At 23.0% G+C, this 12,521-nt stretch overlaps 1 protein-coding gene across 1 annotated transcript; it reads left to right on the top strand.

The window, feature by feature from the left end:
* Nucleotides 1-6,823: 6,823 nt before the first annotated feature.
* BBK36DRAFT_1131264 (hypothetical protein) lies at nucleotides 6,824-6,991 on the top strand (the record flags this gene model as incomplete). The annotated part of the gene is made up of 1 exon (XM_024891948.1): nucleotides 6,824-6,991. A coding segment is annotated over one exon (168 nt), but the record flags the coding sequence as incomplete, so codon positions are not given.
* Nucleotides 6,992-12,521: the final 5,530 nt, after the last annotated feature.

Here is a 12,521-nt window from a genome sequence, read left to right as displayed (position 1 = left end):
TTATATTATTAAAAGAAGATAAGATTAAAATAGTAATATTAGCTTTAAGATTTTTATTTATTATATATAAAAAGCTATTATCTTTTTTATTTTTATCTCCTTAACCTTTTAACTCCCTTTAGCTACTATTTTATAAATACTATTAATAAAAATCTAGCTTAATAATTAAATTATTAAATAATATTGCCTTTAATTATCTTAATTAATAACTAGTCTTTAGTTTATTAAGGTTAATTAATTAGTGGTTTTTAAATATAAATATAGTTTTATTATTATATTATAATTTTTATTTAAGATAGTAATAGTAAGTGAGATTATTTATAGTTATTAATAGCTAATTCTTTTAAGTACTAGTACTTAGTAATATTTAGTAAAAGCCAGGCTTATAACTTATTAAAATATATATTAATTAGCTTATTATTCTTACTTTATTATAAATAAGTATATAGCTTTTACTTATGCTTATTAGCTAGGTTAACCCTTATAGCCTATATATAGTACTTCTTATATTAATGCCCTTATTTTTAGTAATATTAACATCTAATATATAATATATTATAATAACACAGCTGCCCTAGCATTACTGCTAGAACGCAGGCAGACTTTAAAAAGACTAGGCCTAAGAGAACTAGCCTAGAGATTAAGCTAATAGCTATTAATATACTAAGTCTTTATATACTCCTTATACTAGAAAAAAGAGAAGACTATTTAGTTTAAGACTATTAGCTAAAGCTTATTATTAATTTTATTAAGGCAGAAAACTTATTAAGTATTTATAATATTTAAAATAAGGTGCTATTAAGTTAGCTTAAGAACTAAAAGAGTAAGTAATAATAATATATTAGTATTTTTAAGATTATATTATTAATATTACTTAGTAAAATAATAAGTAAGGAAAATATAATAAAAAAAGTGTTTTAATAAGTAAAAGAGGAATTTTAAAAATTAGGCCTTAAAGTATTATAGTTAGTATATAAAAAGTAAAAAGACTATAACTTTACTATATTAAAATTTATTTATAATTTTACTTAAAAGATAAAAACAGTATAAGAGAAATTCTTATAAGCTAAAAGTAAATATAAGCTTTTTAATAGTTATTTAATCTTAAAGTTTATTAATAAATTAAATAAGCAGTATTTTATTTAATATATTAATTTTTAGTTAAGCTATAATATAGACTCCTTTCTTATACTTAATAATATACTAAGGGGGTCTAGAAGTTAACTATTTCCTGCATTAGCATAGCTTACTACAGGGGGGCTATTAAATAGGAAAATAAGACCTTAATTTAGAAAAAATATAATACCTGATTTATAATAGTATATATATATAAATAAATATATCTATATTTTATAGCATAAATTACATATTCTAATTTAATAACTTTAGCAAGTTGCATTTTAAGCCTAGACTGCTAAAATAACTATAATACTAAGCGCCTTAACTTTATAATACTAATACGCAGCTTAATAATACTCTAGCTTTACTATACTATAGCATATTTAAAAATGCTTTAATCTCTTTTAGCTTTTTATAATATTATCTCTTATAGCCTAGCTATTTACTATATAAAAATATACTAACCTAAATACTAATTTACTATATTTTTAATACTTTAATACTAGGAATCTTAAAAAATATATTCTTACTATAGCTAAGCTATTTTATAATAGCTATTATATAACTATTATAAAAGCTATTAAAAAGCTTTAAGTGCTATATAAATAAAAAGGTATAAAGTAAGGCTTAAGGAGCGTATTTACAGTTACTTAATAAAAGTAACTATACCTTTTTTATAGTAAAAGAAGAATATAAAGTCCTTTACTAAGCATTTTATAAGATTATATAAGGTTATTATATTTATCTTTATTATTTTTAATACTATACTTTAGCTATCCTATATATTAAAAGTAATAAGAGGAGGGTGTTATAAAAATAGGCTAGCTGCTTTATATAATACTATAAGAAGAGCTTTTATAAATAAAAGTTAGTATTAAAAAATATAAAAAGAAAGGTAATAAAAGATTAAGGTAATATTAAGGCCTTTTACTTAGCGCTATATTATTTATTTTAATAAAAAAAAGGTTAAAAAATAAAATATATAGAATTTTAATAAATCTAGCTTTATAATAAGATATCTTCTTAAAGGCATAAACTTATAGACTTTTATTTTTATAAATAAGCTAGTCTTAACTAATGCCTATAATAAACTCTCTCTTACTGCTATAAAAGCAGTCTTGGCTATTAGCGCCTTAATTCCTTTATTCCTTATCCTTTTAGATATTAATATTCTAGTATACTAGATTTCTAATGCCTTAAATAGTAATATTATTATTATTATAAGTAAAAAGGGCTATATAATTAATATCCTTACCTTAAAATAGCTCTGCTACTTTAAGATAGAGTCCTCCTATTTAAACTATAATAAATTCCTATTTAAACTGTAATAGTCTATGCTACTAGCTAGGCTAATGCCCTAGGTAGGATTCTTTATACACCTATATTAAAATACAGTATAAAGCTCTAGCAGTTAATACTATTAAGATAGTGTTATAATAAAAGTTATAAGATATAGGGAATTAAGGCAGCTTTATTCTTCTGCAGACTAGCTGCTATAGCTACTACTAGCTTTTTCTTCTTCTGCTACTGCTGCTGCTGCTGCTACAGTCACGCTCTTTAAATCTAGCTTAAAGGTAATAATAATAATAATAAAAACGATAATAATAACAGCAAGAAATCGCAATATTAACGTTTATAGTGTTAAGGCTACTAAATATGCTATTAGCTTATACTGTAAATAGGTATGCGGTTATAAATAATACAGATATAGGCGCAGGAATTTTCCTATATACATAGACTATTATAGTTTAAATAGAGATTCTCTATAGTTTAAATAGGAGGACTCTTAAGATATATATAAAACTAGCTAATCTTAAAAATATTTACATTCTTTTTATAAATAGCTATAAGAATTACTAAATAATTAAATTTATAGCATTTATAGCTAAATATAATATTATACTCTTTTCCTTATTACTATACCTTATATACTATTTTTAACCACTTAATATAAGCATCTTTTAGTCTTATAAGACTTAGTATTGAGAAATCTTATATAAAAAGATAGCTAATAGCATTATAAACTTTAAAGAAACTAACTTCTTTTATTACTTTTAAGAAATACATACTTAAATAGTTAAAAAGACTATAATTAAGTTAGCTTAAGTAAAATATAGCTATTTTTCCTTTAACCTAGCTATAGTCTTAGACTAGCTTTAAGATACCTTATTATTATAAGTAGTGCTAGGCAGGCAGTATTAGAACCTTCAGGGGGCAGTATTTTAACTAGACTAAGCTAAATCTAGCTGTAGTTTATGCATGCTAGCAGGCTATATTAAAATACAGTATAAAGTTATAGCATTAAAAACAGTATATATAGTTAAATAAAGTATATTATAACTCTATTAGATAATTGCAAAAAACATAAAATAAAGCTATTGCAAAGCTTCCTATAAGCCTAGCTGTATAGCTAGGATAACCTCTTCTACTTCTTCCTTAATAATAGCAGCGCTGCTGCTTTAGCTTTAGCGTTAGCTTTAGCCGCTGCTGCTATAGCTATAGCTACAGCCTTATCCTTATCCTTATTCTTATCCTTATTAAGATCCTCTAGCTGTAAAAGTCACTGCTGTTTATAATCTCTTTCTAGCTAGCTATAATAACTATAATAACTATAATAACTTAATCTCGGCTATAGTAAGCATATATCTTACACTTACAGTTAGTTACTAGCTGCTAGGCTAGATTAAGCTTAATAAAAAAGGCCGTGGCTATATTAAACGCACTGTATTACTTAGCTATGCTGTAGAACTAGATCCTAATATAGGTTATAGGTTATAATTAACAAGAACCTAGCTGTTCTAAAGAAGCTATAGCCTTCCTTATAAATTTATAATAATATTAGGATTGCATATTCTTAAAAGCAGCTTGTTTAAATCTTAAAAAGATAACTAGTTAGTAGATATTATATAGAAAATAATAAAGAAACATAGTAAGGGCTTATCTAGCTACTATTATAAGTAAATAGATTCCTTCCTTAAAGGCATACCCTTATCTAGCTAGTGTAATATTTTATAAATATAAAGAAGGGCATATTACTGTATAAAAGTGCAAGATTTAGGCATATAAAGAGGAAAAGCTCTTCCTTCCTTAGCTGCAGCAGCAGCCACTTATTACTAATAGCATAGTAAATTAATTATAGCATAGCCTATTTCTATAGGCAAGGAGCTTAGCCAGGCTTAGCTAATAAAGCTATTCTATAACCTTATCTCCTGCCTTATAGCAGTCTAAATATAGTCTTATTCTTTTTTCTTTATTATTTACAGAATAGCCTTATAAAAATAAAGGCAGTTACCTATACTAGTTAGCAGATATAACTTTAAATCTTTATATATAGTCTTAGTAAGACTATTTATCCTCTGCCTAAAATTACAGTATTATTTAATACAGTAATAAAGGAAATAATCTGCATAAGGAAGGTATTTATTAATAATATAGTTAATAATTAAGCTCTGCTATTTATAGAAGAAGTTAACTAACGCTTTCTAAGCCTTTTTAAATTTATCCTTATCTTCTGTAAAGACCACCTAGCTCTAAGCTATCTTAAGACCTTCCTTATTATTTTTAAAAGGTCGCTATTACGCTATGCTAGCCATAGCCTTATTAGATATAGCCTTACTAACTGCAACCTTACTAACTGCAGCCTTATTAACTATAGCAACGCTAGCCAGGGCCTTATTATTATTATCCTTCTATTATAAGTTAATCTTACTATAAATATTAGCATTAATATAAAATAAACACAGCTGCTGCTATAAGGTTAAAAAGATAATCTTAAGCGCGTTTTTTAACGCCTTTTCCTTATCTATAATAATAACTTAAGGCACTAGAACCTTAATCTACTGCTAGAAGTTATTAAGATAGCTATATAGCTAGTTATAGCCCTTCTGCTTCTTAATATTAGTTAGGCTAAAGGCAAAGTTAACTACAGACTTCTAGTCAAAGACCCTAATAACCTAAAAGAGGTATATCTTATAGCAGTTTATCTTATATATATTATTAAGTCTAATGACTTTAAGAAACCGTTTCTATATAGCTTTACACTAAGGGTATATCTAAAAGACTGCTTTTACCTTTTAAAGGTCTTAATTATTATAGTAAATAAAGTAGCAGAGGCCTTTAGTCTAGAAAAGCTTAATCTACTGCTAGGTTAGTATTAGACCTTCTAGTCTAGCCTATTAAATACATTATTAATTATTATAAATATCTTTTTATAAAAAGTATAATAGCCTTTAGGCTGCTGACTATGCCTTTATAATATCTCCTATCTCCTAGGCGCTAAAGGACTTATATAGCAATATAGAATTCTTAATCTTATACTGCTGCTATATCTAGCAGTAATAGATGCTATATACTAAGGGATACTAGGTTCCCTAATAGTTATAACTACCTTTAAATATATAATAAGTCTATTTCTAGTATAACTTCTTAATAGCTAAAGCTATAAGCTTAAACTAATAGTTAAGTTTTATAATTACTATCTTCTTAAGCCTAGCGCTATAAGGCAGCTGCAAGGCTCCCTAGTTATAAATAATTACATAGTATATAAAAATAACCTTACTATTAATATTAACTTTATTACTAGAAGACTTCTTAATAATAGCAGCGCTATTATCTTAATAAAACGCCTATAAAAAGTTAAAGAGCTTATTAAATAAATTATATAGCCCTAACAGCAGCAGCAGCAGAATCTCTTAACCTAAAGCTTCTTTAGCAGCAGCTCCTTTAGCAGCAGCTTTCTTAATAGCAGCTTCCTTAGCAGCAGCTTCTTCTTTAGCAGCAGCTTCTTTAATAACAACAGCTTCTTTATCTTTAGCTTTATCTTTAATCTTTATTACGTTTTAGCAACCTTTAAGGCTAGCAGAGTTATTAAGTGCCTTAAGAAGGGCGAGATTATTATTATTATTATTAAAAGGGCTAAATTTATTATTATTAAGAGCAGTAGCAGTAGCAGGAGCTTCCTTATTATTAAGAGCGGCATTAAGGCTAAAGTTATTATTATTAAATAGGCTAAATTTATTATTAACGCTAAGGTTAAATTTATTATTATCGCTAAGGTTAAAGGCATTATTAAAGGTGCCGAATTAAGCGTTAAGGGCAGCAGCATAGATAAGGTTATTATTAAGGTCTTAAAAGTTATCTTTAAGGCCCTTAGACTAAAGGAAGTTATCTCCCAGGTCCTAGAGGAAGTCAGCTATATAAGAGAAGTTACCTTCTATTATAACAAGACTATCGCAATAGCTTTAAAATTAGCTAAGGCATAGGAGACGTTATATAACAATTTTACAGTTACTAGCACTACACACTATATTTTAGTATAATAGGCTAGGCGCCGCTAAACCTTTCCTAAACAGGCTTAGTCTAGTTAAAATACCGCCCCCTAAAGGTTCTAATACCGCCTGCCTAGCACTACTTATTATTATTAATATAAGAAGTTAGTAAAAGCCTCCTTCCTGGCTTTATTAATAAGGATAAGGAGACTTTAAAAAGCTTTATAGCAGGGTTAGATAATAATAGCGCTAAAAATAATAATAAAAGTAATAATAAAGATAATAAAAATAATAATAATAAGCTTATTATTATAAGAGCCATTCCTTTTACTATTATAATATTAAAAAATATAACTAGATATAACTAGAATATAGTTATAATACTAAAGTTATATATATAAGAGGTTTAATAATATTATAATTATATTTAGCACTATATTAAGGCCTTTATTCTCTTTAATATACTACTTATGCCTTTTATCTCTTATATATTTAAAAAGGCTAGGAAAGCTATATATACCCTTGCCCTTAATAGTATTATAATAATAAATAAGATAAGGCATTTAAAAGAGAAAAACTTAAAAAGGCAAAAGCACCTTAGCTAGATATTAATTATAAGGCAATATAGCTTATTAACTATTTATAATATAAGGCTTAGACTTACTAAAGATAATTATAATTAATAAGCTAAGTAAGTAGCTAAAAAAAAGAGGGTTAAGAAAAAGAAAGCTTATAATAAGATACCTTATTTATAATACTAGCTATAAAGTATATAGTCTATAATAAGGAAAAGTATAAGGCTATTTTAGGTTAAAGATATATTTAAGAAATAAAAGCTGCTAAAGGATTAGTATTACTACTAGGGGGGTCTTAAAATCAACCACTTCCTAGTCTAGCATAGCTAGACATAGAGGGCATGCTAACTAGGAAAAATCGCTATTAATTTAAAAAGGAAAAAGTACTTGAGGTTATATACTAAAATATACTGCAGGAAGGTAGCTTTTTAGCGCAAGGTAGTTATACTATTAAACAGGTTATACACTTAAAAAAAGATACCTCTGCTTATATATAACTAATACTATAAAGTAGGTATTAAATTCCTTTTAAATTAATAGCGATTTTTCCTAGTTAGCATGCCCCCTATATCTAGCTATACTAGACTAGGAAGTAGTTAATTTTAAGACCCCCTTAGTATACTTCCTGGTTAAAATCTAACCGCTGCTAGCTTTTAAATTTAATAGAATGGCTTTATAAGATTTATTATCTTTATTATAAGCTTTTTTTATTAGGCCACCTTTTTAAATACTACTTTATTACTTAGCTATAGGACTATAATTATAAGGTTATTAAAGAGGTAATATAATTTACTATTAGTAATATATTTTAATAAGCTTATAATTATTAGGAATACTTAATTAAAGCTAATAGCTTAGAAATAGTTATAGAAGATAATTATAGTATGCTAGAGAATAAATTTAATATTAAACTTAAAGATAATAAAGAGATATATAATAAAAGAGATAGACTAGCTATAGGCTATAATAGTGCTAATAAGCTTATATAATAATAGCTTTATTTAATAAATAAATAGCAGGGTAGTATATAAAAATTCTAAATTTATAATATTAATAAAGTAATATTTAGCCTTATATAAATTTATATATAGACAGATATATTATGTTTTTTTTAAATTAAGGTCCTATTTTCCTATTTAACAGCCCCCCTGTAGTAAGCTATGCTAATGCAGGAAGTGGTTAACTTCTAGACCCCCCTAGTAGTCTATAATATAAAGGCTAAGAAAGTTTAATAAAAGAGCAGTATAATAAATATATAAGGATTAATAATATATAAAAGAAGTATATTAATAAATAAGGATAATATAATATATATAAAGGTATTAAAATATACTTACTATAATAAAATACAGTATATAAAAAAAAGGTATTAAAATCTTTATTTAAAAAAGAAGAAGAAGTAAGAGGAATAATAAGGTTAAATAAGTTATTATTAACTAGCTTCTTTTAATATTAAATAGTTAAATAAAATAGAAAAAAAGAACTTATCCTTTTTAATATTAATAAAAATAAAAATAAAACTTAATAATTACTTTATAATATTTTAAAAAAAAGAATAAGATACTAGTATTAAACTATAGTCTTTAAGCTATTTAGGTCTTTAACTTTAGCTATAAATAGTATACTACCTTTTAATAAAGTAACTTTATTTTTAGCTTTTTATAGCTATACTTTAATATACTAAATAGTATTAATAACTTAAAGATTAAGGTTAAAAAAATAAGAATAGTAATTAAATACTATATAAATAAAAATGCCTTTATTATAGTTTTATTTTTAAATATTTTATATACCCTTACCCTTAATTTAAACTTAATTTTAATAACCTAGCTACTTAACTTAAAAAAGGAAATATTAATAGCTTAAGACTACTAAATAATTAAAAAGAATAAAATTAAGTTCTTTATTAAATGTTTTAATAAACTATTTATATTATAAACTAACTCTCTTTTTATATAAGCCCTTATCTTATATATAAGTTTAAAAGTAACTTTAAACTTAAATCTGCCTTTAATCTAGACTTTTATCTTTTATATAGTTAACCTTTATATATATCTTTAGTATAAATAAATAAATTACCTTAATAAAAATAACTTTACTAAGTTAAAGGAAATAGTTAATAGTTTAAATATTATATAAGAATTCTGCTTATATAAGGCATGCTTATATAAATAAATAAAAGAAAAACTATATAAAAGTTAGCTATAAACTACTAGATATATAAAAAATTTAATTTATATAAATATATATAGTCTTTTTTATATAAATAGCTATAATAAGTAAAGATATTAAATTATACTAATAAATAGCTATAGCTGCTTTAATAAAAGTAAGGTAATTAAAGATAAATAAAGAGTATAAGAGTTTATTAAATTCTTTATATAATACTTAAAGAATAAAAAGCTATAAAAATAATACTATAAGATTATTTATTTTAATAAAGTAAAGGAATTTAATAATTATAAATTTAATAGCTAGGCAGCCTTATATAGCACTATCTTAAAGATATTATTAATAAAATAGCACTAGTTTAACAGTCTTATTAAGAACTTTAATATTATTATTTATAATAAATTACTCTTTATAATAATAAAAGGGAATATTTTTAAAAAATACTAATTAAAAGTACTAAAAATAGTTAACTACTTTTATAATAAAAGTCTTTATTAAGCTTTTAATAAAACACCTTTTAAGTATATTTTTAATTAATAACCTAATATATTAAATATTAAGAGTCCTCCTATTTAAATAGATAAAAATTCCTATTTAGACAGACATAGCCTATGCACTTAATAACCCTGAAATCTATTAATATTTATAATAACTATAAAATGCTTTTACTAAAATAAAAAAAATATATAAAAAATATATTTTAATAGAATTATACTAAATCTATATATAGATATTTTTAAAATATTTTTTCTTAAATTCTTAACTATATTTATTATATTTAAAAATACTAAAATTTTAAATAAGTGTCTTTTAATAAAGAGTTAAAATTATAAAGTAAAACTTTAAATTTAATATCTTATTTATATAAATAATATAAAAATATTAAGTGCATTAATATATATTTTATATTTAAAAATCTTATATAAAAGTTATCTTAAATTTATAGCTTAAATATTTAGTTAAAAAAAGCTTTAAAAAAGGAATATATAAAATTAGATAATAATTAAAATACTGGTATTTTTTAAATATTTATTTTAATTTTTTATTATAGTTATTTTTATATATAAAGGTAGAGGTGGTTTTAGAAATTTTAAGTGCATAGACTATTTAGCATAACGCATAGACTATATCTATCTAAATAGGAACTTTTATCTATTTAAATAAGAGGACTTAATATTAAAACTATAAGGACAGCAGCCTAGTACCTTATCCCTTAGGCCTAGTAAAAGAAGCTTAAAAAAAAAAGATTAAGTATATTTTACTAGGCCTTATTAAAAATAGTATATATTACCTACTAACTTTAAGTAAGAAGGTAATTAGCTTATTAAATATATACTTTAAATTTAAGAAAGTTATAATCCTAGTTATTATTAATAACACTTACTTTATAAAGACTTAGATTAATAAAATAGGTTTTAATTAAGTTATAAGAGAAAAATAATATTAAAAGAATAGTTTAGTTTAATTAACTATTAAAGTCCTTATGCCTTAGCTATATATAGTTAACTTAAAATAAGTAAGGTTTAGTAATAAAGTTTTAAAATATCTTAAACTATAATATCTTTTATAAAATAAGACCTTACTATTTAATAAAATAATTACCTCTTTTTTTAATATTCTTACTTTAGCAGCCTTAGCTAAAATATATATTAAAAATATTAAGCTAAAGATATTTAAAAAAGCTAAGTATAGCTTTTTTTATAATAAATAGTATAAAGGGATATTAAATAAAATCTAAGCTTTAAAGAAAAACAGAACCTAAGACCTTATTAAGCTTAACCTTAAAATAAATATTTTATAAAGGAAATAAATATATAAACTTAAAAAAGGACTAGATAACTAGGTTATAAAATATAAAGCAAGATAAGTAGTTAAAGAATTTAAATAAATAGCTAGAATTAACTATATAAAGACCTTTATCTTTATTATTAAGCTAATAACTTATAAATCTTTATTTACTATTATTATTATATTAAATTTAAAGATAGAATAAATAAATATTAAGACTGCTTTTTTTTATAAAAAGGTAAAAGAGGATATTTATATTAAATAACTAACTAGCTTTAAAAATAAAATAAAAAAAGTATATAAGTTAAAGAAAGCCTTTTATAGCCTAAAGTAAGCTTTTAAAGTCTAATATAAAACCTTTACTAAGTTCTTTTTTATACTAGGCTTTTATATTATTATATTAAATAGCAGACTATATATAAAGTATAGTGTTTTTATTATAATTTATATTAATAACTTACTTTTTATTAAGAAAGATAAAGGCAAAATCTTAAAGCTTAAGGAAGCCTTATATAGTTATTTTTTTATAATAAATTTAAGGCTATATTATTATTATCTTAAAATCTAAATTTATTAAAATTAGTAAGTAAAGATAATTATTCTTAATTAATAAGGATATATTTAAAAGATCTTTTAATAATTTAATATAATAAACTATGCCCTAGTATTAATATTAATAATTAAAAAGTAATTATAAAAGTCTAAAGGTTATATTAGCTAACTAGATAAATAAAAAAAATACTAATTAATAATAGGCTTATTAATATACTTAATGCTTAAGAGTATTACTATCCAGGCACTAATAGATTGCTATTTAGGCACTGACTAGCCTAAGTAGGCATAGTAGGGGTCTATGTATAAGGGCCTATAGAAATTTCCCTTAACTTTAAAAGTTTATAAAAAATTCTAGAAAAATATTTTAAAAGAAATAATTAAACTTTTAGCTTCTTTATATAGTTAAATTATATATATTTTACTTTATTTTTATTTTTTAGCCTATATATAGCTTTAAAAACTAATTTCCTTTTAAAATAGCATTTTTTAGCTAAGTAGTACTTTTTAAAGTATGCACTTTTAAAAATATTAAAATTTAATTAAAAAGCTATATAGCTATATAAAAAGTTACTTAATTTATTTATTATATAGTATATAAAATATAGCTTTAAAATAGTCTAAGTTTCTACCTCTTTATAAGCTACTAAATAAGGATAAAAAAAAATATTACTAAGCTCTTTAGCCTAGGCTTAAGCTAATTGTATTTTTTTTATATTTTCCTTTATTTTTTAAACATAGATATAGCAGTTTAAAAACATAGTACCTAAAGGAAAATCTTAAGGTACTTCCACTAGTGCCCAGATAGCAATCCATTAGTGCCCGGATAGTAATACTTATACTTAAAATATGCTTAGACTTAGCTTATATTATATTAATTATTAATAAATACTTTAATAACCTTAATAATATATATAAATAAGCAGTTAAGTATATTCTCTACTATATTTAAGAAAGTAAAGACCTATGCTTTATATTTTAAGGAAATCTTTAACCTTTATAAAGCTATAGTAACTTTAATTAAGTAAGTAACTTAAGCACCTGCTAA

This window comes from Trichoderma citrinoviride (genome assembly GCF_003025115.1).
Source record: "Trichoderma citrinoviride strain TUCIM 6016 unplaced genomic scaffold BBK36scaffold_37, whole genome shotgun sequence".
Classification (NCBI taxonomy): Eukaryota; Fungi; Ascomycota; class Sordariomycetes; order Hypocreales; family Hypocreaceae; genus Trichoderma; species Trichoderma citrinoviride.
Note: the sequence above shows the minus strand (reverse complement) of the source record. Positions and strands in the feature narration are given on the sequence as shown.